Genomic DNA, 27,017 nt, shown 5'->3' with positions numbered 1-27,017 from the left:
GAAATATGTAGACATTGACATGATACACAGTGCATTCAAAAGTCATCAAGGTCAAGATAAAGACAGTAAATGTAGCAGAAGCTTCATCAGGAAACAATCACTACCAAGTGGCAACCAAGAGTAGAAAATGATCATAGAAGTACCTTATGTCAAGGCAGAGATAGAAGTGGGTGACAAACTGTCCATGCATAGGACAATTGCGATAGTATTTTGCTCAAGGGAGAAAGTGCAGTCCAGTTCGAGGATGAATAATGACAACTTGTGGTGTTGAAAAGAGAAAGAAGACAGAGTGAAAACAGTGCTAAGATATGCAATAGGAAAATCCCCACAAACAAGGTCAATTTTTCAAAAGGCATCAATTACAGTAGTTCAATGCAACCAACACAAGAGGCTCTTTGATAAAATTACAACAGTGAATGAGAAACACAAAATCAAGAGAAGCAAGTCTCAGACCTTTGTGGCAGATTTGCAGTCTAATAATGCCATGACAGTGTATTTACAGACAGTGGAGGGAGCTTTCCAAACACTAGGAATAGGGGCATAGTTTCAAACTCAAAGCATTCAAAATAGACCATAGTTTGATGGAATGACTTTGGAAAGCAAAGAAAATGAAGGAATGGGCTTTAACAAGAAGAAGTGGTTGTGAAGCATGGTGATCAATGGGATCTAACCATGCAAGCATCATGTACACTTTCCTTTCTTGATCAAGTTTGTCATATACTTCTTCAAGCTCTTTTCTGCCATTCATGAAAACAAAGTCCTCTTGTACATGCATGAAGATTTCTTGCTTTGTTTGTTCTTTCTGAGAATGAAATACAAAGTTTGAATATGAAGTTTAGGCATTGAAATTGTGCACGAGCCACTGTACATTGGTAGACAGAGATACAGAGATATCAACACCATTTGCAAAACAAAGGCATAAATCAAGGGCTGCATGGGCTAGTGTAGACAGAGCATCTATGAAGAGGGTAAATACAGTTATAAAGGCTTGAGACAGTCTCAAAGGATTTCAAATAAGACATTTGTGGCATGAATGGAGAGGAAGAATATAAAGAGAGAAAGACAGTCATATGTTCATAACAGTCTTGCACCCAAAGGGTTTGACACAATCATAGGGCAACTACACACATAGATGACAATGAATGAGATCAAATTGTAGCATTAAGATCATGAAGACACAAAGAAGACCTTGTGACATAGAATATAGTCACAATGATGTATATCACAGTAAAGGGCTATTTGTGAGTATGAGCAGCCATGTTGTTTGACAGAGAAGAAAAGCTTTAAGGACAAATGATGTATGTCACAGTCTTCATACTGTGTCTAGCAAGCATAGTTTTGGTACACAAAGTCTCAGTGACCTTTAAAGATGAATACAGTCCAAGTACACTATGGGAAAGTTAGTAAAAGAGCAGTCACAGGTCCCTCAAGGGAAAATAACAAGGTTAGTGAACCTTATTCAAGACACCAATAAGAGCCAAGAAGAGCACATATAGAGCAGCAGAAAGGTGATTTCAAAGATCATAAGACATTCACAGTAGCAGCATACCATCATAGCACTTTGATTGCAGTCATTAGTTATGAATCACCCAAAGATAGTCATTGAAGGTGTTGTGATAAAAACATAGTAATTCGAAGCATAGAAACAACAGTCTGGAAAAAAACGCGATTAAACCCGATTAATCATTGATCGGGTGTCTGGCCGATTAATTCCCCCCAAAAATCGCGTTTTAATCGGTCAACGCGGTCAACGATTTTTTCGGGTATAATCGGCAAAAAAACGAACATATTAGACACGATTAATCGGTAAAAATCACCAGCGCGGAATAATAACCCGTGAAAACCCTAAAAATCCCCGCGAAAACCCTAAACACGCTGCGAAATGTTAGAAAATGTCAGATTTTTTATAAATACGCGGGGAAGGTGTTTGTAAATTAACAACGAAAACCACGGGGTCGCGTAATTAGACGGAAGCCATTGTGGGGTCGTGAAATAGCCCGACGGGAAGAGAAGAGGCACGGGAGCTCGACGAAAACGAGAAGAGGTCGCGCCATTGCACATTGACGGGAAGAGGTCTTCTGCCATTGCCAGGTTTTTACACAAATTTTTTTAATCCAAAGTTTTATGTGATTTTCTGTATTTTTTATGTGATTTGCCAGAAATATACAGAAATAATTTTCCTAAATTAATTTAATGTATTAATAGATTATTAATTTTAAGTATTAATAGATTATTAATTTTTTTATGTTATTTTCTGTATTAATAGATTATTAATTTTTTTATGTGATTTTCTGTATTAATAGATTATTAATTTTATGTATTAATAGATTATTAATTTTTTTATGTGATTTTCTGTATTAATAGATTATTAATTTTCCTATATTAATTTTATGTATTTTATAGAAAATTAATACAAAAAATAGAGTATTTGTATGCAGAAAAAGAGACTATATTAAATAGAATTTTTTTATGTGATTTTCTATATAAATAGAGTATTAATTTTTCTATATTAATTTTATGTATTTTATAGAAAATTAATTAAAAAAACAGAGTATTTTTCTGTATATTTCTTTATTTAATATAGTATTAACTTTTCTTTATAATTTTTTTGTATTAATTTTCTATATTAATGGCTGTATACAGAAGTACTTATATATTTTTTGTATAGTATAGAATCATAGATTAATGCAGAAAATATATACTCTATTTTCTGTAGCCACTGTAAAAAATTTATACAGAAAATATAGCCACTGTAATTTATACAGTGGCTATATTTTCTATATAAATTTATACAGAAAATAAAGTATATATAGGAAATTTATACATAAAATATTTTAAAAAAATTTATGTATATGTTTTTTGTATATATATTTTTGCTCTATTTTCTATATAATAAAAATCATATTAAACTCCATTTTCTTTATTAATTTATATAGTTTAATTTGCACAGAAAATAGAGATATATTTTTTATAAAATTGGGTAGACTACCACAGAAACCCTACTGCTCAACCATATCACTTAAAAATTTCCATGTTTTGGTTTTTTGTGATAGAAAACAATTCATAAGTGAAGGAACAATTAGGATTCATAATACATTTGGCAGTTACTATGCTTAAGCCCCAATCCTTATTTCCTAATCATCAATCCTGACAAAGGATGGGGAATTACTTGTCATAGGGCGTTTAGAAACCAGTCTACTTAACATGCTTATGAAATTGTGTCTTTATTATGACTTGTGACAATATGAAGTCTTAGCTTTGCCCAACTAATATTCTATTTGATCTTGATTTTGATATAACTTTGCATGGCATTGATTCTTTAAGTGTCAAAGGTCTAATATAGGTGCCCATATAACTGTGTGTGACTTCTACTATTAGTTCTTTGTCTTGATGTCGTAAATTTATGAATTAATGTCATTATGTCACAGTTGTTTGTGGTCATCTACTAGGTTATGTATTGAGCAATGATTAAAGTATACCATTGGTGTAAACTTGAAATTCAATTACATTTAGGTTTCCAATTTCCCATGTCAATGTAATTAAAATGCAATTATTATACACAAGCCCAACCCTAGATCCCTCAAAAGTTTAAGACTAAGTGTAATGTTTTTACAGATCTGTTTTTTGATCAGAATGCCGCGTCAGAAAGACTTTGCGTGGACACATTGCACAGCAGTTCCTGGTAGCACGAAGGTCAAGTGCAATTGGTGTCTAGAAGAGATCAGTGGTGGAATTTATCGTTTCAAATGGCATTTGTCCAAAGAACGAGGAAATAACACCGTGATATGCAAGGCATGCCCTGCAGATGTCTCGTATCAGGCAAAGCAATCTCTTGACGGGATTGCTGAGAGTAAGGCCAAAAAGGCAAGAATTACCGTTGAACTAGGTTCTAGTTCTGCAGATCCCAAGACGAACCATTTGGGTGAGGAGGATGGTGAAGATGGGAGTTTCAGGGTATCTGGGTCGACACATAATTCTATAGCACATGGACCAAATACAGGTGGAGGAAACACTAATGCTTTCTTCCAACCTCGTACCACACCAGGATCACAAACCACTTTGGAGAGTACAGGATGGAGGAAAACTGTCACTGAACAAGCAAAGAAGGCAATTGCTAATTATTGGTACTCCTCTCACACGGCATTCCATGCTTCCAGAAATCCATATTGGCAACCCATGGTAGATGCTATTGCAGCTGTAGGTCCTGGGTTTCAAGCCCCATCTTGTGAATCATTGAGGGTTGGTATGCTGAAAGATGCAGTAGAGGATGTTCAAGATGTTGTTAAACAACATCGATTACAGTGGGCTAGAACTGGTTGCAGCATCATGTCAGATGGTTGGACAGATAGAAGGAACCGAACTCTCATTAACTTCCTTGTCTCTTGTGAGATTAGCACTGTTTTTTTGAAATCTGTGGATGCATCTAATATGATGAAATCCACAAATGCATTGTTTGAGATGTATGACGTGGTAGTTATGGATGTAGGGCCACAAAATGTGGTTCAATTTATCACAGACAATGCTGCTGCTTGTGTTGCTGCAGGGAGACTTCTGACAGATAAATATCCTTCCATGTTTTTTACACCATGTGCAGCACATTGCCTTGATCTAACCCTAGAGGACATTGGAAAAATTGAATGGGTTAAGGCGGCATTTCAGAAAGCTCACAAGGTTACCAAATTTGTTTATAATCACACAAGGGTTTTGGCTATAATGCGCTCTTTCACAGGAGGCAAGGAGCTAGTTCGACCAGGAGTGACAAGATTTGCAACATATTTCCTTGCATTACAAACATTATGTGAACAAAAAGGTAATTTAAGGCGAATGTTTGTTTCAGCTGAGTGGATGGAGTCTGGTTTCACAACTCAAGCAAATGGCATAGCAGTGGCAGGGTATATGTATTCTACCACATTTTGGGAATCTATTGAACAAATTGTAGAATTTTCAGAGCCTTTAGTAAAAGTCTTGAGACTAGTGGATGGAGATAAACCCCCCATGGGATATGTGTATGAGGCCATCGATAGGGCCAAGGAGGTGATAAGGAGTAAGCTGGAAAATAACAGGGATAAGTATATGCCGTTGTGGGACATAATTGATAGGAGATGGGATGGACAAATGCACACTCCTCTCCATGCTGCAGGATATTTTCTCAATCCTCTGTTATTCTATAAGACTGACTTCCTGGAAATTGATGCTGAGATCAAACAAGGCTTCTTCAAGTGCATGGAAAAAATGTTTCCTGACTTGGAAAAATTTGATGCGGCTACGATAGAGCTGGAAATGTACAAGCATGCTAAGGGCTTTCTCTCTTCTAGGGCTGCTATACAAAGCAGAAAGACAATTCAACCAGGTACACTCTATAAACTTTTGACAATCTCTTTATTTTGCCAACCATTAAGTTTGTTAAGATTATAAGATATTCTTAGTCTTACAATATCATCTCCATATAATGTGTTTTTCAGCTGCATGGTGGGCTTCTTTTGGAGATGAAATACCAAATTTAAGGTGGATGGCGGTGCGTATTTTGAGCCAACCATGTAGCTCATCAGCTTGTGAGCGTAATTGGAGTGTGTTTGAACACATACATTCTAAGAAACGCAACCGCCTATCACAACAACGACTGAATGACTTGGTATTTGTTCATCACAACCTCCGCTTGAAGATAAGGAAAGCTCAAGGTGAGAATATTAATATATAGTTGCAGTTTTTTGAATTGTATTCACTATTCATTGGTTTTTCATTTGTAAGGGAAACACTAATTTCTACATGGGCAAAATCAGGAACTATTGAGGAATGCTTGCCAATTGACCTCGATGAGATATATCCAGAGTGCGAGTTGATTGCTGCTGATGATGCTGATGATGATGATGATGATGTTGATGATGATTATGTTGTTGCTGATCGTCCGCTTGTGTCTGAAGATTTTGATATCATGAGGCAAGCCAACTTTCGTCCTGAATGGGTTGAAGGAATTAGGACAGGCTCTTACCCAGGAGCTTCATCATCAGGGCCTCCTACTCTCTAGCATGTCATTGCCTACATTTGAGATTTTGGAATTTTGTACTTAGTTTATAGGTTGACTTTGTTCAAAGTCACAAACTATATTGTAATTGACATTTTGACATCTATCACCATCTAGATATTATTTATGGTGTAGTATATTTTGTGGAACGTAATCAGTGATATGAATATAAACAACAAAAATCTATTTCCTGCAATTCATGTTTTCCAGTGTCTATTTTATTTGCCTACAATATCTCTATGCTATGGAAATACCCTAAAATATATAAAAAAAGTAGTTTTTGATTGTTTTTCTGCAATTTTTTACGTTTTTTTGTATATCCGATTTTTTCCCGATTTTTTGAAAAAATCTTATACTTTTGTTTTGCCGATTAATTCCCCAAACGATTATTGTTTCATTGATTCGAAGTATTATTCTAATTATGATGGAAAAGGGAAAGATAGTTTTGCAGTGCTGTGTTAATAGCTTACAGGAAGTGCAACAGATCACATAGATGAATTTTTTACAAAAAAAAATGCAAGCAACTGCCGAGCAAGTTCGTGCCATGAAATATTTCAGAAAAAACACAGAGAGAAAAGCCATGCATACTTCAAAAAAGCATTTTTTCCTTCCAGAATCGGTAAAGAATGGCGGACCTGTGCAGAATAATGGATGAAAAATGGAAGGATCGCGCCCAGCAAGGAAGCCAAGCTTCGAACACCCAAAAAGAAACGCTCAGAAACGCAACAGATCTCCAGCGGCTCCAAAAATGAGCCCGAAACTAACAAAAAACGCAAACAAAGAGCAGACCGTAAGGAGAAACAGAGGCCCAGCGCTCAAAAATGCGCCCAGAGCAGAGAGCAAATCGACATTTTTCTTCTTCCACGCCCAGCTCAAACCCTAAGCGGCGCCCAGAAAGATGCAGAGCTAGTTTCCAGATTTTTCGAAAGACAAAGTGAAAAGGCAAATGAAGATTTTAGGGTTAAGTTTCCCTTAAGATGTCTTCAAAAAAATAATAATCATTTTTATTCCCTTCTTATGCCACGCAATATGGTTGGAGGCCAAATGGCAAGGGTTCGCATTGCTTCTAAGTGATTTTAATCACTTTAATTTTTGTAACTTTCTTTTTTCCTAAGTGACATATCACTTAATGTCTCCCCTTCAATTTTCTTAGCAAGATGACCTTCAAAACTCAAGAAATGCGCCCTCTAAGACATGTAAACAAATGTTTTTTTAAAAGTTTTTCTTTTTATTAAAAAATTTATTATTTTTTGATCAAACATAGGTTTGATATTATTTTTATTTTATATTTAAAAAATAATAAAATATAATAAAATTTTTTATTTATTAAAGTGTTAATCAAACACTTTTATTAAATATATTTTTTATTACACTTTATTATTTAATAAATAAAAATAATAAAATTGTGTTATTAGAGTGATTTATTTATTTTGTCACTTTAAATAAAACAATTCTATTATTTTTATATTATTAAAACTTTTAAATATAAATAAAAATAAAGTCAAACAAATGTCTGACCAGATAATAATAAATCTTTTTTTTGAAAAATCACTTTATTAGATATTTTGTTTGGGCAAAGAGAGGGATATTTTTGCATTTATGAGGGCTTGCAGGCCTGTCAGAGACATTTTAGGGGCATTTATGTTGCATTTATGAGGTTTTATGGTTGCAGAATGGATGACTTAGCCTTTTGGCTCAGATTTATCCCTTTGGAGATATTTTTTGAGGCCCAAAAAGTAGGGTTTTTGAGTTTGCTCGACCTAAAATGAGGAGGTGGAGACTTCTTGATAACTTTGGAAAAAGGCAGATATACTGGGAACCTTCATTTTTGTAAGGGTTCTGATTCATTCATCTTGGAGCAGACTGTAATTTTTTAGTTCTCTCTGCAGGAAGGGATGTCTTTGTAACACATTTTCAGGATTTATAAAGCTTGGTGATACCTGTTTGGCAAGGATAATAGCTTGGTTTACTCCACTACTCCTCATCTTTCTCTGTTACTGCATCTTCAGGGTTAGTCAGTTCTTTGGTGGTTGGCTTTTGCCCCCCTTAAAATTTACATTTCCTTTTGATGCCTTATGCAGAAACATATATACTACTTGTAGGTCATTAGCTGTGTTTTAATGATTAATAGTCTTAGGTTGTGAAAAAGGATTTTTTCCATCTTAGGACTGTGATTATCCAGCCTGCTTATGAAGCATTGATGCAAGGGTCATGAGTTGTTGGTCAGTGTAAAAAAAAAAAAGGGTTTATTATCATTGTTGTACTGTGTGTCTTTTGCTTAAATAGATTCCAAAAAGAATACCATCTGGTGCAATCACCTTAGATTCAAGTTTAGTTTTACATTTTCTCCTCCTTACTCTTTTCCCTGAAGAAATTGTTAGTTTAGGTGCAGAATCTGAAAAGAACCAGCTTACTCTGGAGGTTCACTCCATTTTTTAGGCAACCCACAGGCCTAGGAGGGTTCCCATGTGTCACAAGCCTGCTGAGTTGATAGCTTAGCAAACAGGGGTGCAGGTTCAAGTGATAACAGTTTTTGGCACGCCCGGTGGGACTGAGAGCATAATTTTTCAGCCCTTATAAGATGTTTTATGGTGCTGTTTGGTGTGTACAGCAGTAATTTTAGTCTTTCAGAGACATTCTTACAACATACCTGGCGACTCTGATTTCTGGTTTAGTAAATCCAGTGCACTTTTGCTTATGAGAAGGATACAAACTAGGAGTAATTCTTCATCCTTCGAATTTTTGCAGTTATCCCCTCCTAGAAGAAGAGGGAGGGTAGTTGAGAAACAGAAAGAGAACTGTGTTTATTCCAGGAGAGCCAAGTCTACTCCCCCTGCTGTTAGGGCTCAAACTGTGTCACAAATAATCCCAGTAATCATGATTCCAGCAGGCAGAAATCAGCCATTTGTTGCATTTAACCAGGGCAGCCCACTGAATTTAACACAGCATGATGATATTCCAGTGGCTGCTTTGAAAAGCTTACCATATTTTCATGGTGAAGATCAAATTACCCCAGCTGAACACATACAAGATGTTGCAAACTTATGCGCTGTTCACCATGTGACAGAGGAGAATGTTGCAGTCAGATTGCTTGCAGCATCTTTCAAGGGTAAAGCCTTGCAATGGTTCAGAGGCCTTCCTATTAATTCTATTGCGACATGGGACCAGTTGGGTAACCAATTATGCAGTTTCTTCGAGGACAAATCAGACCATTTGTCGCTAATGGAGCAGCTGTCAACAATAAAGAGGGCTCCCCACGAAGTCATGTCAGATTTCAGCCACCGTTTCCAGAAAACTTGGGATAGAATCCCGCAAACGGTGAGGCCCACAGCTGACCACGCCTTCTTATACTATTTAAGAGCTTTGAATAGTGATATCTCAGTGATGGTGCAGTCGATGGGAGGCACTTCATTGCCTCAGGCCTATTCTATTGCCATTAGAGCAGAGAACAGCCTTATACAGGCTGGTAAAATTGCCCCAAGGCCTGCCATGCCAATTTTTCCTACCATCCAGCCACCGATAGCAATGCAAATACCTCCTATAGCTATCATCCCAGCTGCACCAGCCTTACCAGCACCAGTTTCTCAACCTGTTAGACCAGAGAATAACTTTCCGGCACAATCAAGTGATTTACAGGAGATCAAGGGACTGCTGCAAACATTTGGCAGCGAAATAGTAAACTTGAAGAGGCAGCAAAATCAAGGTTTCAGGCCTTACCAGCCTCCATTCCAGTCTAATTATCAGCAAAATCAGTCAAATAGACCACCTTATCAGCCAAATAATCAAGGCCCAAGACAAGCCTATGTGCCAAGGCCTTATCAAGCTTATAGCCCCAATGCTGCCAGCTCTTCAAAAGAGCTCATGCCCATTCAAAACAATTTGTCATAGGACTTTGACTGGTGTTTTCCCTGCAATTTGCCCCATAACCAAAGCACTTGTGCAAATGGGGTGATTAACTAGGCCTTGATGGTCCAAAATAATTCAAGTGGGCAATTGGATACGCCCCATGAAGATTCTATCCAACAGCAAGGGGATCAACAACCTGAGACAGCTCTTCTAAATTGGCAGGGAGGAGAATTTTGTGGGATTAACCAGGCTGATCCAGCAGCTTTGGTTTATACAAGGTCCAAGAAGAGAGCCATTGAAGGAGGGCAGCAATCGGATAATAATCAAACCTTGATACACCAGCTGCCGAACTTGGATCAGAATGCTGCTGTCCCATCAACCACTGAAAATATTAGGCAATCGCCAACAAGCCAGCCCTTGGTAGGCAAGAAGCAACCTAATCCATCAGTCCAGACAGCTGCTGCTCAAGGTGAAGTTGCTGCCCCTAAAATACAAGCAAAGTCAAATGCGTCTTTCAATATTCTTGATCATATGAAGAAAGCAAACGTATCCATGACTATGTGGGATTCCTTGTGTATCCCCGGCCAAAGGGACTTACTCCAATCAGCCTTGTCAAATTTAGATATATTTGAAGAACTTAAGGAAGATAAACCCAAGGCTGTGTTGACCAATGCTGCTACAAATGATAAAGAGAAAGAAGCTTCAAAGGTTAAACCCCCATCCTTTTATGTGTCCTTAATCATTGGAAATCAATTAGTACATAACTGCATGATAGACTCGGGTGCTAGCAGTTCGGCCCAAGCAGATTGTAGATAGGTTGGGGATCAAATATGAACCTTTAGAAAAAGGGGTTGTCCAATTAGACGGGACTACTGTTAACACAGTAGGAGTTATTAAAAATCTGAGTTTAACCCTTCATGCATGCCCAAATTTCTCTATTCCACAAGATATTTACGTTATAGAATTGCCTCCTTATTTTGCTATATGCTTATCAAGGGATTTTACTGCAAAAATAGGAGGTTACTTATCTTCAGATTGGTCCCATATGCTGTTTAGGACTAGGTATGGCACAAAAGTCACTGTAAGGTCAGAACCTATAGCCAAGGATCATATAGAACCTTACAATCCGCCCCCCCTTAATGCCAATTTGATTGCAAGTGAATGTGAAGAGGAATCTGCAGTTCAAGAAGGCAATACGTCCACAGAAAATATACCTGATATCCTTCTTGATGAGTGGGCAGCTCAGACCCACGCTGCTGTTCCATGTGAACAACACGAAGAGACTGATTTTGGTGTTTTTGTGATACTTGAGGCTGAGCCTTTCATGCCTGATATAGAAAAAAATCCAGAACAGCACGGTGATCAGCAAGATTGTGAGCTGTGGGAGCTTTTTTTTGATGGCTCAAGGAACAAGGTTGGCACCGGTGGTGGATGCATGCTTGTTTCCCCAAGAGGTGAGAGATACTATTCAGCTTTCAGATTTTGCTTCAGCTGTACTAATAATGTTGCTGAATACGAGGCTCTTATCCACGGTTTGGAATGGGCAAGACAGAGAGGTATTAACTGTCTGAAAGTGTCTGGGGACAGCGAGTTAGTTGCTAATCAGGTGAGGAACATTTGTCTTACAAAAAATGATTTGCTTAAGTCTTATAAGCATAGGGTGTGGGACCTCTTAGAAGGATTTGATGCCTTCAATCTGATATCCATACCCAGAAATCAGAATAAGTGTGCTGACAGATTAGCAGCCATAGGGGCAGAATATGATATTCCCAAGGAAATTGGTAGCAATGGTAGCCATCAGCATGTAAAGATTGTTATTAGGCTTGCTGTACCAGATAATGATATACATTGGCAGGTTTTTGAAAGTGACCAGCAGATTGTGAGTTTCCTAAGAGAGGAAGCTGAGTTCTCTCATACTAACCAGAAGAAACTACAACACCAGTATGGTGACCAGATCATTCAGCTGAAAAGTAATAAGTTACCCAAGGGATTGGTCTCCTTGGAATCCATCTTCAATTCTGACGACCAAGTTAGGAAAGAAAGGTCCAGCATTCAAATTGATCAGAACCACTATGAAGAAGTTGAGATTTCGAGAGGTAGGTTTCTTAAACTTGGCAAATTTCATACCAAAGGAAAAGAAGCAGCTTTTGTATCCCTCTGTCAAGAATTTAATGATATATTTGCTTGGCAATATTCTGATTTGAGGGGATTTGACCCTGAGCTTGCACAACATACAATAGAACTCGAGCCTAATTCCAAAACAGTGAGACAAAAACAGAGGCCAATAAATCCCAAATTGGAGCCCCTGATGAAAAAGGAATTAGACAAGCTGATTGAGAGTGCCATAGTTTTTTCCATCAAGCACACTTCGTGGGTTTCAAACTTAGTTCCGGTAAGGAAGAGGAATGGTGAAATCAGGCTCTGTGTGGATTTTAGAGACCTTAATCGAGCCTCACTGAAAGACCATTATCCTTTACCTTCTATGGAGCAGATTTTGCAAGTAGTTTCAGGTTCTGAGATGTTTTCTCTGTTAGATGGTTTTTCCGATTATAACCAGATTTTAGTCAAAGAGGAGGACCAGTACAAGACAGCTTTTACTACTAAATGGGGCACTATGGCCTATAAGAAGATGCCTTTTGGGTTGTCCAATGCAGGGGCAACTTTCCAGCGTGCCATGGATATGGCGTTTCAAGGTTTGATGTATAAAATAGTGCTGGTCTATCTAGATGATATCACAGTGTTCTCAAAAGAAGCAAAGGATCATTTAGACCATTTGAGGCTGATCTTCGAAAGATGCAGACAGTTTGGGATATCCCTTAATCCAAAAAAGTGTATATTTGCTGTCCATGAGGGCAAATTGCTTGGGTACGTGGTATCCAAGCACGGTATTACCATTGATCCTGAGAGGATAAGTGCCATCTTGGCCCTTCCTTTACCAGCTCATAAGAAAGGTCTGCAGAGCTTCATAGGGAGAATTAATTTTGTCAGGAGATTTATCCCTGATATTGCAGATTTGCTAAGCCCTTTAACTGCTATGTTGAGAAAGAATGTGTCTTATAGCTGGACCAAGGAGGGCAAGAGAAGTTTTCAGCTGATCAAAGAAGCGTTAGCCGCTGCCCCTACACTTCTAAACCCTGATTTTTCTAAGGATTTCACTTTGTATGCCTATGGGAATGTAGATTCTATCTTAGCTATGCTGGTACAGCAGAACGATGAAGGCTCGGAACAGCCATTAGCCTTCTTCAGTCAAGCATTGAAGGACTACGAGCTAAGGTACACTTTTGTGGAAAAACATGTGCTGGCTGTTATCAGGAGTTTGAAGAAATTCAAACACATGCTATCTAACAATAGCATTAATTTAATGGTTGCTCACCCAAGCGTGAAGGAGTTTCTATTGAGCAGGGATCTCAATGACAAGAGGGCTGGTTGGATAACCAAGGTCATGGAGTATGATGTCAAAATTCAGGTTACCAAGTTGGTCAGAGGCAAAGGCTTATGCGAACAGCTTGCTGATGGCATTTCTAGTTCGCCAAAGCATGAACAGGAAGCTGTTCTAACACTGCAAGGTGACGAGCAAGCATCAGTTGGGACTCCTACTGCTGATTGGGTGCAGGAAATGACTCATTTTCTGCAAACTGGTGAATGTCCTGAGTTGCTGGACAGAGCTAAAAGAAGGTATTTCAGACTGCAGTCTATACCTTATACACTCCTTAATGGCATCTTGTTTCGTAAAGATTTTAATGGTGTGTTGCTGAGATGCGTTGGGCCTGACCAAATAAGTAAGCTGCTGCATGATTTTCATGAGGGATCAGCTGGGGGCCATTTTTCACCAAGAGCAACCGCTCTTAAGGTGATGAAGGGTGGCTATTATTGGCCCACATTATTCAGAGATGCACACGTGTGGGTCAGAAAGTGCAAGGAATGTGCCATGTTTGCTGGCAAAATGGGATTGGCAGCTTTGCCTTTGCAGCCAATTCAGGTGGAACAGCCTTTCATGAGGTGGGGTTTGGACTTTATTGGGGTGATAAACCCTGCATCCAGCGCTGGCCATAAGTGGATACTTACAGCCACTGACTACTTTACCAAGTGGACTGAAGCAGTAGCACTTAAAGAGGCAAATGAGACCGCTGTCCTAAATTTCTACGAAGATCTGGTTGCCAGATTTGGGGTACCGGAGTCCATAATTTCAGATAATGGGCTCGCTTTTGTTGGTCTTAAAATCTCTGATTGGGCTGTCAAGAAAGGGATCTACCTAAACACGTCTTCCAACTATTATCCGCAAGGAAATGGCCAAGCAGAATCGACTAATAAAAATCTGATTAGGATCATTAAGAGGACTATGGAAGGCAACCAACGGGTTTGGCATACTCAGTTAAAATCAGCCTTATGGGCTGATAGGATCACCCCAAAGAGGTCCACAGGACAATCACCTTTTATGCTGGTCTACGGTAAGGAAGCAAGGCTTCCTATTTCATCCGAGCTGCCAGCACTAGACCTAGCAAATCAGTTGGACTCACTGGAGGAGGGCCCCCTTACAGTGAGATTAGCTCAATTGTTTGAGCTAGAAGAGACTAGAAAGGATGCTTTGAATAAGATAGAGCTTCATCAGGCTCAGATGAAGTGATCATTTGACAGATCAATTAGATGGCACTTCTATAAAGACAGTAGGGGTGGTAAAAAAATTGAAGTAAACCTTGCATGCATGCCCTGGTTACACTGTCTTGCAAGACGTATCAATCATCGAACTCCCTGCCTTCTTTGCCATCTGCCTGTCTAGAGACTTCACCGCCAAGATAGGTGGGTACTTGTCTTCTAATTGGTCCCACATGCTATTTCGAACAAGGTATGGTACCAAGGTCACCATAAGGGCAGAGCCCATTGCCCAAAACCACATTGAGCCCTACACCCCCACCCCTGTAAACATGAATTGCACTTTGCATGAAGAGGGGAAGGAGTGTGTTGTCCGTGAGCCTACTATTCTCTTGCAAGAGGTTCCTGATTGCTTGCTGGACGAATGGGCCAATGCTTTTCAGTTTGATCCATTAGCTGAGACTGAAGAGATTGGGCTGGGCACCTATTGTATCCATGAAGAGGATACTCCTATCCCTAATCTCATCAAGACTCAAGGAGATTCAGAGGGGTTATGTAACATGTTTTTTGATGGTTCAAGAAACAAGAATGGTGCAGGTGCCGGTGTGATGCTTGTTTATCCTAAGCAGGAGAAATATTTCTTCTTCTTTAGGCTTCAATTTGGTTGCACTAACAATGTCGCTGCGTATGAAGCCTTGATCCAAGGTCTCCAACTTGCACAAAGCAGAAAGATCAGATCTCTGCAAGTATTTGGAGATAGTGAGTTCGTTGTTAATCACATCCGAGCCCAAATCGTAGCAAAGAGCAACCTACTCAAATCATACAAACACAGGGTTTGGGATTTGATTGAAGGATTTGAAGCCTTCAATATCCAGAGCATTCCTAGAGGTCAGAACAAGCATGCTGATAGGCTTGCAGCGGTTGGTGCTTTGTTCGACGTCCCAACGCATGTTGCAAGTGAGAGGCAGCAACACATCAGGCTTGTTGTGAGGCCTGCTGTCCCAGACAATCAAGTAGATTGGCAAGTGTTTGAAAGCGATCAGCAGATCGTTAGCTTCTTGCAAAATGAAGTAGAGTTTCTGCTAAAAATCAGCCTAGGCTGCAAGACTAGTATGGAGATCAAATCATGCAGCTCAACTCTAACAAGTTGCCTAAAGGTCTAGTTACCTTGGAGGGCATTTTCAACTCGGATGATCAGTTGAAGAAGAGGATGAACTTGGCTGCAAAGAGGGGTGATTACAAGCCACCAGTTGTTGCTGAGGGTAGGTCCTTGAACTTGGGTAAGGTGTGTTCTTCAACCGAGCAAGAGACCTTCATTGAGCTTTGCCAACAATATGATGACATAGTTGCTTGGACCTATGAAGACTTGAAAGGTTTTGATCCTAGCCTAGCCCATCATACCATAGAGCTAAACCCAGATGCAAAGCCAGTAAGACAAAAACAAAGGCCAATAAACCCCAAGATTGAGCTACTAATGAGGAAGGAGTTGACCAAGCTAATAGAAGCCACTATCATCTTCCCTATCAAGCACTCGTCTTGGGTGGCCAACCCTATCCTTGTAAGGAAGAAGAATGGGGAAATCAGACTATGTGTAGATTGTAGGGATCTCAATAGAGCCTCCCTCAAGGATCACTATCCCCTTCCCTCTATGGAGCAGATTCTCCAAAAGGTTAGTGGCTCAGAAAGATTTTCATTCTTGGATGGGTATTCAGGCTACAAACAGATCTTGGTCCAGGAATCAGACCAATACAAGACTGCATTTACTACTAAGTGGGTCACCTATGCTTATTGTAAAATGCCCTTTGGGCTAACCAATGCAGGTGCCACGTTCCAAAGAGCAATGGACATGGCCTTCAAGGGTGTATTAGCAAAGTTTGTACTTGTATACCTTGATGACATAACTATTTATTCGAAGCATGCAACCGATCATCTTGGTCATCTTGAGTAGGTGTTCATGAAATGCAGGGAGTATGCTGTGTCCTTGAACCCTAGCAAGTGTGTATTTAATCAAGGAAGATTGCTAGGACACATCGTATCCAAGGAGGGTTTGACCATTGATCCAGAGCGAGTGGAGGCTATTCTTTCTCTTCCACTCCCGAGTCACAAGAAAGGATTGCAAAGTTTCCTTGGTAGGATCAACTTTGTGAGGAGGTTCATTCCCAACCTTGCCACCATGGTAAAACCCCTCACTTCCATGTTGAAGAAAAACTTGGCTTTCAGTTGGACCAAGGAAGGAAGGGTCAGTTTCAAAGAGATCAAACAAGCAATTGCTCAGGCCCCTACCCTCGTCAATCCTAATTATGAAAGGGATTTTATCCTCTATACCTTCAGAGGAGAATCTAGGATTTCAGCTATCTTAACATAGCTGAACGATGACAAGTTGGAGCAACTTATTGCTTTCTTTAGTGAGGCGCTAAAGGACTATGAACTTAGATATAGCTATGTAGAGAAGCGAGTCCTCACTGTTGTAAGGGCATTAAAAAAGTTCAGGCACATGTTGTCCAACAACAGGATCCAGCTCTTAGTTCCCCATGCAAGTGTCAAAGATTTCCTTCTAAACAGGGACATCAGTGAGAAGAGGGCTGGGTGGATAACCAAGGTCATGGAGTATGATATCAACATCAAGATCACCAAGCTTGTAAGAGGCAGGGGCCTATGTGAACAACTTGTCTCATCTTCTGAGACTACTTCAGAGGTCGCCCTTGTGTTACAAGAGGATCGACCAACTGACAATAACACTCAATTCAGTTGGGAAAGTGACATGACCACCTTAATGGAAGGTAGATACCCCCAAGGTCTGGACGAGACCAAAAGAAGACATTTCAGGTTGCAGTCCATTCCCTATGTCTTAGTGAATGGCACTCTTTTTCGAAAAGACTCTAATGGAGTCTTACTAAGATGTATTGAGCAAAACCAAGTCAGGAGATTGTTAGAGGAATTTCATGATGGCTCTTCAGGGGGCCACTTCTCTGCAAGGACTACGGCTATCAAAATAATGAGGGCTGGTTATTACTGGCCATCCTTATTCAGTGACGCACATAGATGGGTGAAGAATTGCAAGAAATGTGCTCTCTTCTCTGGAAAGCAAAGATTAGCTGCCCTACCTCTTCATCCCATCCAAGCAAATCAACTGTTTGCCCAATGGGGTTTAGACTTCATTGGCGTGATCAATCCACCTTCCAGTGCTGGCCATAAATGGATCTTGGCCGCAACAGATTACTTCACTAGGTGGATGAAGGCAGTCACATTGAGGGATGCCACTGAGGCCTCAGTGTTGGAATTCCTTGAGGGAATTGTGACAAGATTCGGTGTCTCCTCGACCATCATATCAGACAATGCCAGGGCATTTGTTGGAACCCAAATCAGTTCTTAGGCAGTTAAGCATGGTGTATACTTGAAGACATCATCCAACTATTACCCTCAGGGTAATGGCTTAGCCGAATCTTCCAACAAGAACCTCATCAGGATAATTAAAAGGACAATTGAAGACAATCAGAGGACATGGCACACTAAGTTGAGGACGGCCTTATGGGCTGACAGGATCACACCCAAGCGGGCGATTGGTAACTCCCTTACATGCTAGTATATGGGAAGGAAGCAAGATTCCCAACTTCCCTAGAGTTACCCTCTCTTGAACTAGCGCATCAACTGGAATTAATAGAGAATGATGCCATGACAGTAAGACTAGCTAAGCTGATGGAGCTGGAGGAGGTTAGAAGTCAAGCTATGTATACACTTAAGACTCATCAAGAGCAAGTTAAGAAGGTTTTTGACAAAAAGGCTACTAATAGGGTCTTCAAAGAGGGAGATCTAGTTCTCAAGTGGGATGCAGACAGAGCCAAAGCTGGGCAACACTCCAAATTTGATGCTATCTGGAGTGGCCCTTATGTCATCACTGGTTGCAAGGAGGCCAATGCATTTCATCTCTGCAAGCTTGATGGCGAAGTTCTTCCAATCCCAGTGAATGGGATTCATCTCAAGCCTTGCTTCTAAAGAGGGTGTTGATGACTATGTAAATATTAGACTAGAGGTTGATTTGCTTTCATAAGTGCTTATGAACATGCCGCATTCTCCTTAGGAGGGTGTATGCTCTAGTTTTCAATTTTCCTCCAAGTGATGGCACATACATGTTTGGGTCTTCCATGACTCAGTGCCCAATGGATGCTTAAGGCTTCTGGACGTCATTCTTAGCAGGCAAGCATCCCGCAAAAATCGCTAAAAATGTTGTTATTTTATGACACCCTTGGTCCATCAGTGAGAACCGATCAAAGATATGTTCCATGGACCAGTGCTGCCCAATTGATCAAGAAGAAAAGCAGTGAAATCATGGTTTGAAGTGTTGCCTTGTCGGAAGTTCCTTGGCCCTCTCTTTCTCTTAACCCCGAAACTCCGGAACCCCCAGGTTCTGAAGTTCCTAGTTCTTCAACCTCGAAACTTCGGAACCCTCAGGTTCCCAAGTTCTTTCTTCTTCAACCCCGAAACTCCGGAACCCTCAGGTTCCCAAGTTCTTTCTTCTTCAACCCCGAAACTCCGGAACTTGTTCTTCAACCCCGGAACTCTGGAACCCCTAGGTTCCCAAGTTCCTTGTTCTTCAACCCCGAAACTCCGGAACCCCTAGGTTCCCAACTTCTTTGTTCTTCAACCCTGGAACTCCGGAACCCCCAAGTTCACAAGTTCCTTGTTCTTCAACCCTGGAACTGCAGAACCCCTAGGCTCCCAAGTTTCGTGTCCTTCTAGCCCAGAACTCCAGAACCCCCAGGTTCCCAAGTTCCTTGTCCAACTACGGTGACCCCGGTCTTTGAAGTTCCCCAACTACGGTGACCCCGGTCTCCGAAGTTCCCCAACTACGGTGACCCCGGTCTCCGAAGTTCCCCAACTATGGTGACCTTGGTCCTCGAAGTTCCCTAACTATGGTGACCCCAGTCTCCGAAGTTTTCTAAACTTGCTTCTGGCTTGCAACACTTCCAGATGGCGTGATTGACACTCAAGGCTTTAAATGCTCCGACAGTTTTGGTGACTTATGCACTTTTTTGTGGAGCCACAGGGGTACATTTAATGTTTTTGGCAGGATTTCCATCAAGGGAGGTATGGGGCCATGCTGGGTGACTTATGTCATATCTGACTTTGGAAGCTCAGTCAATCTATCTTCCTCAGAATTGCCTTTGGAGGTATGGCTAGGTTGCTTGCATGTACAAGTCAAGTGCATGCACTTCCCTGCACTTCCAGACTGACATGTAGGGGTCATGATCACCATTGTAACCCATTTTTTTATATAAGGCTGTTAAGCCTCATTGTAAGGGGTTCTCTCCCTGCTGCTTGGAGTTTTCTCATGCTCTCCTCTTCTCTTGAAGACTTGTAATCTTTGCATTTGTGCAACTGTAAGATTGGCGTTTGGCCTTATGATTAATTGAAGAACACTATTCTTGCCTTCTTTCAACCTATGTGTGTTGTGTATGCTTTCTTACCTTCATCATAGGTGGGTGTTGTGTCTCTTTCTCTTCATATATGCTGTGTTAATTGGTTTTCTAGAGTGTGACTTGTGGGAATCCTTCTCCCCTCTTGGCATTCAGTGGATTCTAACCTTCATCTATGCATTGGGGTTACTCATATAACTGAAAGTTGTGCATCTTCAGGGTGTTTCAGTTAATTACTTGTCATTTAGGTAGGGAGAGGAACTATCTCTTCTTGGTGCATCACCTCCTTGCATTTTAAGCAATTCTCTCTTCCTTTTCCTCTGCAAGTTGTTAGGATAGGCTTAGGAGTTAGTTTTTAAGTGTTGAGTTGGTTCAACACCTGCACCTGGATTGAGAAGGAAGCCGGCCTTCTCTAGAGATTCAACCCCCATGCGCAAGGTTCCACACTTCGAGGTTGTTTCGATGTTTCACAAGGTTGCTGAGTTGATAGCTTAGCAAGGGTGCAAGCTTTTGTTATAACAGGTCCTTTTTGTAATTCAATGTCCTAAGAGTGTGACAAGTTTGTCCAGTGTTTTTGTCAAATTGTCATCTAGGGTCTGTTAGAGCAAATTGAGTCAATAAGGGTCACAATGGTCTAAATTGAGGGATCAAGTGACCACAAGTCTATTTGAGTCATTTTTGATGTTTTAGAATCAAATGTAATCATTTTGGGGGACTATGATAGTTTGGAGTCTAAGTTGGTTGAATTATGCAAAAGTTGTCATTGTCAATTTGTTGTCATGACAATTTTGCACCTTTTTGTAAGTTGTGATTGTCTAACGGTCAGTTCAGTTTGAAAAACAATTGGAGAAGGTTGTGACCGTTTGGGAAATACCTGCAAAGGCCCCAAACACCGAAGGATGTATGTTGGTTGATTTGGAAAGGAAATTGAAGCATCAAGAATTGTTGGAAACTCGGAAAATCGTCTAATTTCTGTTGATTGCATATTGAAGGTGGATTGGCAAGAATGGTCATGGCATAGTTCCTGTAACTAGATCGTTTTACCTTTGTTTTGCTTTCAGTGTGAAGTCTTGAAGTGATCGCTGCCCCATTCTACAAGCAAATCTCTACCTGGTAGTCTAAAACCTTCAAACCCCTAGGGTTTGACTGCAATAATGGGTTTTGGCCTATCAATCCTTAACACTCTGCCGTTGTAGGAGATTATAGGCCACTGTATCATATGTCAGTTCCAAAAGCCATTAAGAGGATACAACAGGGCGAAGAGGATGAAGAACTAACCCTAGGTGTTGCATCTCTATGTGACAGACCGGTTTGATGAGTGCAGTGCGTGAGAATTGAGTGGTAGAGCACTAAAAAGGGGTTTGAATGTGGTAGAAGAGTACTTTGGAGGTTTACATAATATTTCATGGCAAGTGATGGTAATCCATTAGGAGAACCAAACCAGTTTGTGGAAGGCGTTCAGTCAAATAGGTTTAATAGCCCTATTAGGTCTGTTAGTGCAATATTGGTTGGGATATTTGCAAGTTGGTCCTGTACCAGAAACTGAGATTTTGTTGAGAACTCCCAAAAGGGTATTTGAAAATATAATTTGTTCGCCTAGATCCTCAAGGAGTCAAAATTTATCACCCTATTCCTTCACTTGGAGGCCTAATTGCAACCAGTTTTGTTTGTGGGCGAGTGAGTCAAAATTGATGTTCTGGTGGATCTAAACCATGAAATCCTGTTTCATTTGTGTTAAGGTGTTGTGAGAACACCCCTCCAAGGATTGTTGTATTGAATTGGTCAAGTGGGCCATTCAAACCCTAAAGCCTAGTAGTAGCCCACTCATGTATGCAAGGGTGTGGGTACTCACACAAGAACTTGAGAAATGTTAGTTGTTGGTAAGTGGACATTGTGGAGCCTTTGGGTCTTCGAAGGTGTTATTTGGTGTCATTTAACCATTGCTTGATTTGGTGTTGTGTAAGGATTTTGGAATTAGGGATTTTGGTTGAGTTTGTGAGCCTTAGAGGTTGGTTGGTTCAAGGTTATACTTCCGGTCTGTTGCCTCCTCATCATTATGGGAAATTTTTAGGGATCCTAAGTATGATTCAACAAGGAATCAACCAATAAAATATAAAAAATGTAAAGAAAAAAAACAATACTATCAATTTTATTTGCATAATTGGCATTAAGCTTAACAAAGCACTACACAATTAAAAAATATCGTGTAGTTTTATAATTTTTTTTTATGATTTGGGTTGAGTTAGTTTTAAAATTGTTTTTGTTTTTATGAGTTAGTTCTTTTTGGGATTGTCTTGTAAATAATTTGGAAATGTTGGTCCCCCTTGGAAATTCAGTAAGTATTTAATGATTTTGAGAAACCCAATATGTTTCCCTGGAGAAACAAAATCAGGATCGGTACTTAGAATCATTTCAGTTCATGTATTGAGGGTGTTGGCAATATGTGTTGTCATTGATGTCAACTTAATGTCTGACAATATGTGTTTTCATTGAGAGGATGATTGGAGTATGTATTAAGGTCACTGATGTATCAGTTGATGTGTGGTGTGCTAGCTATTCAAGAGCAGTTGTGCCATTTCAATGTGGTCAAAAGCATAGGAGACAGTTTGGAGGTACATTATATACAAGGATATTAATCTAGAATAGATGGTATTTGCTGATATACACGATTTATCTTGTGATGTGGTCATCTTGGTTGGTGTCTACATGGTTAAGTTGTCGGTTGGATGATGGTTGAGTTCAGTCTCACACTTCGTAGTTGAAGAAAATAATCTAAGTGTTGAAACAACACATTTTCCCTATGTCTGTGGACTAGTATTTTGCTCCGCATTTCACCACATTACATCCTCTAGTTGTGCAATTCAGGATTTAAGATTTGACGTGTGGGGTGCACCTACTTGTTGACGTGTCTAAAGTTGGGGAACTACGACTCCATCCGGCCAACGCAGAATAGAATGCTAAGTATCCTATCCTCTCTTGAGATAAGGAAATCCCTAATGCTGTTTGAATTGATCAATGGGGACGACCTCAAGGTTTCGATTGTCAGTTCTTGATTGCAGGATAACTCAGTGATCGACATGTTTTGCTGGGAGCACAAGGGGACTTACGTTTTGCAACAAGTTGGTCTAATGCGATTTTTGGACAAGGAAACAAAAGCAAAAGGGAAGGGTTCAGGAAGCCTAAGGACAAGGATGATAACAGTTGATGCAGCGGGTAGACAGATTTCGATAAACCAGTTCTTGTTTTGCCAGAGACACCCTCACAACTAGACAAGAACGGTACAAGCTCCAAGGGATGAAGGATTTTTAGACTGGAGACACACGTTTTAGGCACCCAATTTTGGCGCAGCCTAAGACGAACACCTGCAGTTGAACTAAGCACAGTTTGGGTTCAGACTAACCATGCACAGTGACCTACAATCAACAAACCCCCAATGGTATTGTGTAGGGGAAAAAGCGAGACTAGGCCAACATGTCCTAATCCTACCTTTTGACACACATTGCGGAATACGAAAGAGCCTAGAGGTATCGCACAATTGGCTACTTCTTTTTGGTGAAAGAGAGAGCCACGGGCTACCTATTAGGGTTTCTATTCCTTTGTTGTAATTGAAAGGTAAGATTATGCAAGTTCAATTCCTAACCCCAAAATGCAAGTATGAACTAATAACAAGATTGCAGAATTGAACTTAAACAATGGAAAGCTGCAAACACAAGGACAAGACAAGAATGCAGATGCGTACCCGGAGTCAAAATCTGAGTGAAAATGTTCGGGACGGGGGCGCGGGCGCCACTGTCCTAATTCTGTTCCTGAAACTGCACCTGAAACTGCCACTTTGCAACCTGGAAAACAATCGGAAATGCTAAAAATTGCTGTCTGTCAGGAGGACTAGGGCGCCCAGCGCCCCTGTCCCAGGGACCAGGGCGCCCAGCACCCCTGTCCCAGGGACCAGGGCGCCCAGCGCCCCTGTCGTGGCAGGACCAGGGCGCCCCATGCCCTTGTCCTGGTCTTCTGCTCTGAAACTTGGTGTATGGTTCAGTCTCCGTCTGCTTCTTTCGGATCTGCAACTTGCGGCGTCGTCTGAATCCCGAAATCTGCACTTATATCTGAAAAGGTGTTTGGGCGGCTATATAGGGTTTTGCCTTAGTCAAACCCCCGCTTTGGTGATTTCCACCCAAACTCAAGGGGGGGGTACAAGCCAATCTTCAGTCGGTGATCCCTTATTGCTCTTCAATGCCTTCAAAGCCCTAAATGGATGAATGAAATTGATGGATGCTTGATGGATGGATGTTGAATGTTGCTGAAGTCTTCAAAGATCTGCTCTTTCGTTGCATAGAAGGTTCCTGAAAACAAAATTCCGGATCCTTTCAAATGAAGAAAGAGAGGTCTTATATATGAAACCCTAGGTCTTAATTCCAACTTTTGGCCGACCTAGAGATTGAATATCCCACCAATTTCTTGGGGTTAAGCTTTATTTTATGATTGGATCGCGCTCCTAAAATTTCGGGAGAAATGTCCGGGACCGTGTGCACTCCGGGCGCCATGGTCCCGACAACTTTTCACCAAATTTTCAAGGCCGTCGGATATGATGATTTTAGAGAGAATCTCGAAGTTACAGGTGATTTCGAGATGTTTTGACCCTCGAAATCAAGCCCCCAAGTTCAAAATAGGGCCTAATTAGGGTTTTTGATTAAATGATGTATTGGAGGAATAAAATGAAAGGGGCACACTTTAATGAAAGGGCACACTTTAATGAAAGGGCCCACCTTTATGATGTGGAGGACGATGAAATAGGACCTTAGACTTAATTAATTTGATTAATTAAGTGCTAAAGGAGAAAAGCAATGCAAAATGCAAACTGCGCCAAGGCGGGTGCTAAACTAGGTGTGAAATTGTACTGCTTTAGCAAGTGCGTACAATTTACGACGCTACAGGTATGAACTAGAAATGCATCAAATACCCCTCTACACTTCACCATTAAAATCCCTGCACTCTAAAATTAACCAGCTGAAAGAAACCATGCAAACAGACTAAAACAAAGACAACAAACACCATATTTCAATGTTCATATATTTGCTTCAGCTGCCATTACAACAATTTCTGTAGCATCTCTATGCTATTCCTAAAATCTAACTACAAAATTCTAACCCTTACAATGAGAGGCATCCTGCCTTTTATAGATTTTACATGTCGAACTGGTGGCCAGGATTGACTGCATCCAAGGGCTGCAACCTGCCATCTAGAAGTCAATAGCTTTAACCCATGCCCACTCAATTTTCAGTTATCCATCCAACAACCCTATCAGCTGCCTACAACTGTTGGATTCAATTTGGGTCTATTCGATGGTTGGACATAACTGACCTGTGTCCCCTCTGTTTTAAAATATCCTAAGTGGGGCCCACAAGCAGTTTTACATTTAAACAATTTCAGTTTTCCAAACTGAATTTCTGGAATTAAATCCAGCTATGCATTTCTCGAGAATGCATAATTTGGGTAGCATTCTATTTTTTTGGTCTTTGGTCTCAGTGGTAGACTTCAACTTGTCGTCCAGCGGGTTCAGCGACATGCTTCCCAATGCTTGGTTTCGATCTTGCGCCCCTGCATCTTCTTCTCCAGCTTCGCTCGCGATCAGGGCTCCTTGACGTTTCCGGTTGACGCCTTAGCTTCTCTTGACGTCGCTTTCTTGCGAACAATCAATTTAACCCTGAATTAATCAATTTGAAAAATTAATTTAAATTAATTTAACAAACATTAAATGTTATGTTGGGCTTTGTCTCAATGGAGTTCGGGCTTGAAAAACTCTTTGTGAGATATATCTTTTAAATGTCTCTCCTCAAACGTGAACTCCGATCCTTCATCTTGATTCGCTCTCTAACTTGGACGAAATTTAGGCCTAAGAGGTGAACTGCAAGATGTTAAGTCCAATTTCGAACGCTTCACCTAAAATATGAGATTTCATCATATTTTACTTGCCTTTGTTTATGATTTTCGGGCTTGAGAAACCTCTTGGTGCGACTTGACAAGTTTAAAATGCACTCATTTTGAATTTCGGGCCTAAGGGGCCTTTGTGCGATCTTTCCTTTTGAATGATCTTTGACTATAAAAGAAGACCCTCCCTCCTCCTTCAATTTAAACCTTTTGAGTCCCTTTTTCGGCCTAAGAGGCAAAAATGCACGACTTTGTTTTTTTTTCTTCAATTTCGGCTGAGAGGTTCGTAGGCCGAATTCGAAACCTTTATTCATTTCTGGCCTGTTAACGTCTTTTAACCTTTTTCAGCTTATGAAAGGTTTTCGGCCTAGAAGGCTATTTTGCGAACTTGTTATTTAGCCCCCCTTTCTCCTTTTCGGGCTATAAGGGGAGAATGCACGAATTTATTTTATTTTGCAAAACATTTAAAATGTCCGAACTTTGATTTCAAAAACTTCCCCTCGTATTTTCATTTCAATATGAAATTTCGGCAATTTTATGCAAATTTATAATGAATTACGTGATTTTTAGACTTTGGTCATTTTCGGCCCTAGAGGCTCATCTTGTGCAATTTTATTTTAGTGATTCTCGGCCTGGAAGCCGATTTCGACAAGCTTTGTGCATTTCAGCCTCCTTTGCAATTTCGGGTATCTTGCCTAAGGTGCACGATTTTCACTTTGGTCTCTTCTTTGAAAGAATCTTGAAATTCGGCCATTCAAGACAAAATGCGCGACTTAGGGTTTGATAACTTTGGCTCAAAGAGTGTTTGCGCGATTTTCATCTTTCATTGCATTTTTGGCCAGATGACCCTCTATAATTTCGGGTTCTTAGACAATTTTGAGAGTTTTGACATTTTCCTTTTCGGCCTATAGAGGGCGATTTTGAAGACGTTTTAGCTATTTGGAGGTTATGCACGAGTTTTCTTTATTCGACTTCGGCCTTTAACGGTTTTATACGAGTTTGGAAATTTTCGGCTTATGAGCCGATTTGGCATGATTTTATGTTTCTACGGCCAATCACAGGAAGATGTGCGACTTTTCTTTTGATGGAGTTCGGGTATATAGACTAAATCACGCGATTTGATGTCTTTGCTATTTTCGGCTCTTTGAGCCATTTTGAAAGTCGTGGTTTTCAGCCTTAGAGGGTATTTTTCGGGTTAAACACCAATTTTGAGAGTTTGA

At 40.4% G+C, this 27,017-nt stretch overlaps 2 protein-coding genes across 2 annotated transcripts in view; both read left to right on the top strand.

Moving 5' to 3' along the window:
• The window catches only part of LOC131042441 (methionine aminopeptidase 1B, chloroplastic), a 265,674-nt gene that overhangs the window by 151,021 nt on the left and 87,636 nt on the right, over nt 1-27,017 (top strand). The window lies entirely within an intron of this gene.
• On the top strand, nt 5,030-6,239 carry LOC131042442 (uncharacterized). Its single transcript, XM_057975715.2, has 3 exons — nt 5,030-5,350; nt 5,463-5,678; nt 5,781-6,239. The coding sequence occupies exons 1-3, from the start codon at nt 5,074-5,076 to the stop codon at nt 6,023-6,025; spliced, it is 738 nt and encodes a 245-aa protein (XP_057831698.2). The 5' UTR covers nt 5,030-5,073; the 3' UTR covers nt 6,026-6,239.

Source organism: Cryptomeria japonica, chromosome 1 (genome assembly GCF_030272615.1).
Source record: "Cryptomeria japonica chromosome 1, Sugi_1.0, whole genome shotgun sequence".
NCBI classification, from domain to species: domain Eukaryota; kingdom Viridiplantae; phylum Streptophyta; class Pinopsida; order Cupressales; family Cupressaceae; genus Cryptomeria; species Cryptomeria japonica.
This window is presented reverse-complemented; position numbering and strand designations above follow the sequence as displayed.

Coding starts and splice junctions, on each gene's coding strand:
- LOC131042442 (XM_057975715.2), top strand. CDS start 5,074: ATGCCGTTGTGGGACATAATTGATAGGAGATGGGATGGACAAATGCAC. Junction 5,351..5,462: donor CAGAAAGACAATTCAACCAG/GTACACTCTATA, acceptor TGTGTTTTTCAG/CTGCATGGTGGGCTTCTTTT. Junction 5,679..5,780: donor GAAGATAAGGAAAGCTCAAG/GTGAGAATATTA, acceptor GGGCAAAATCAG/GAACTATTGAGGAATGCTTG.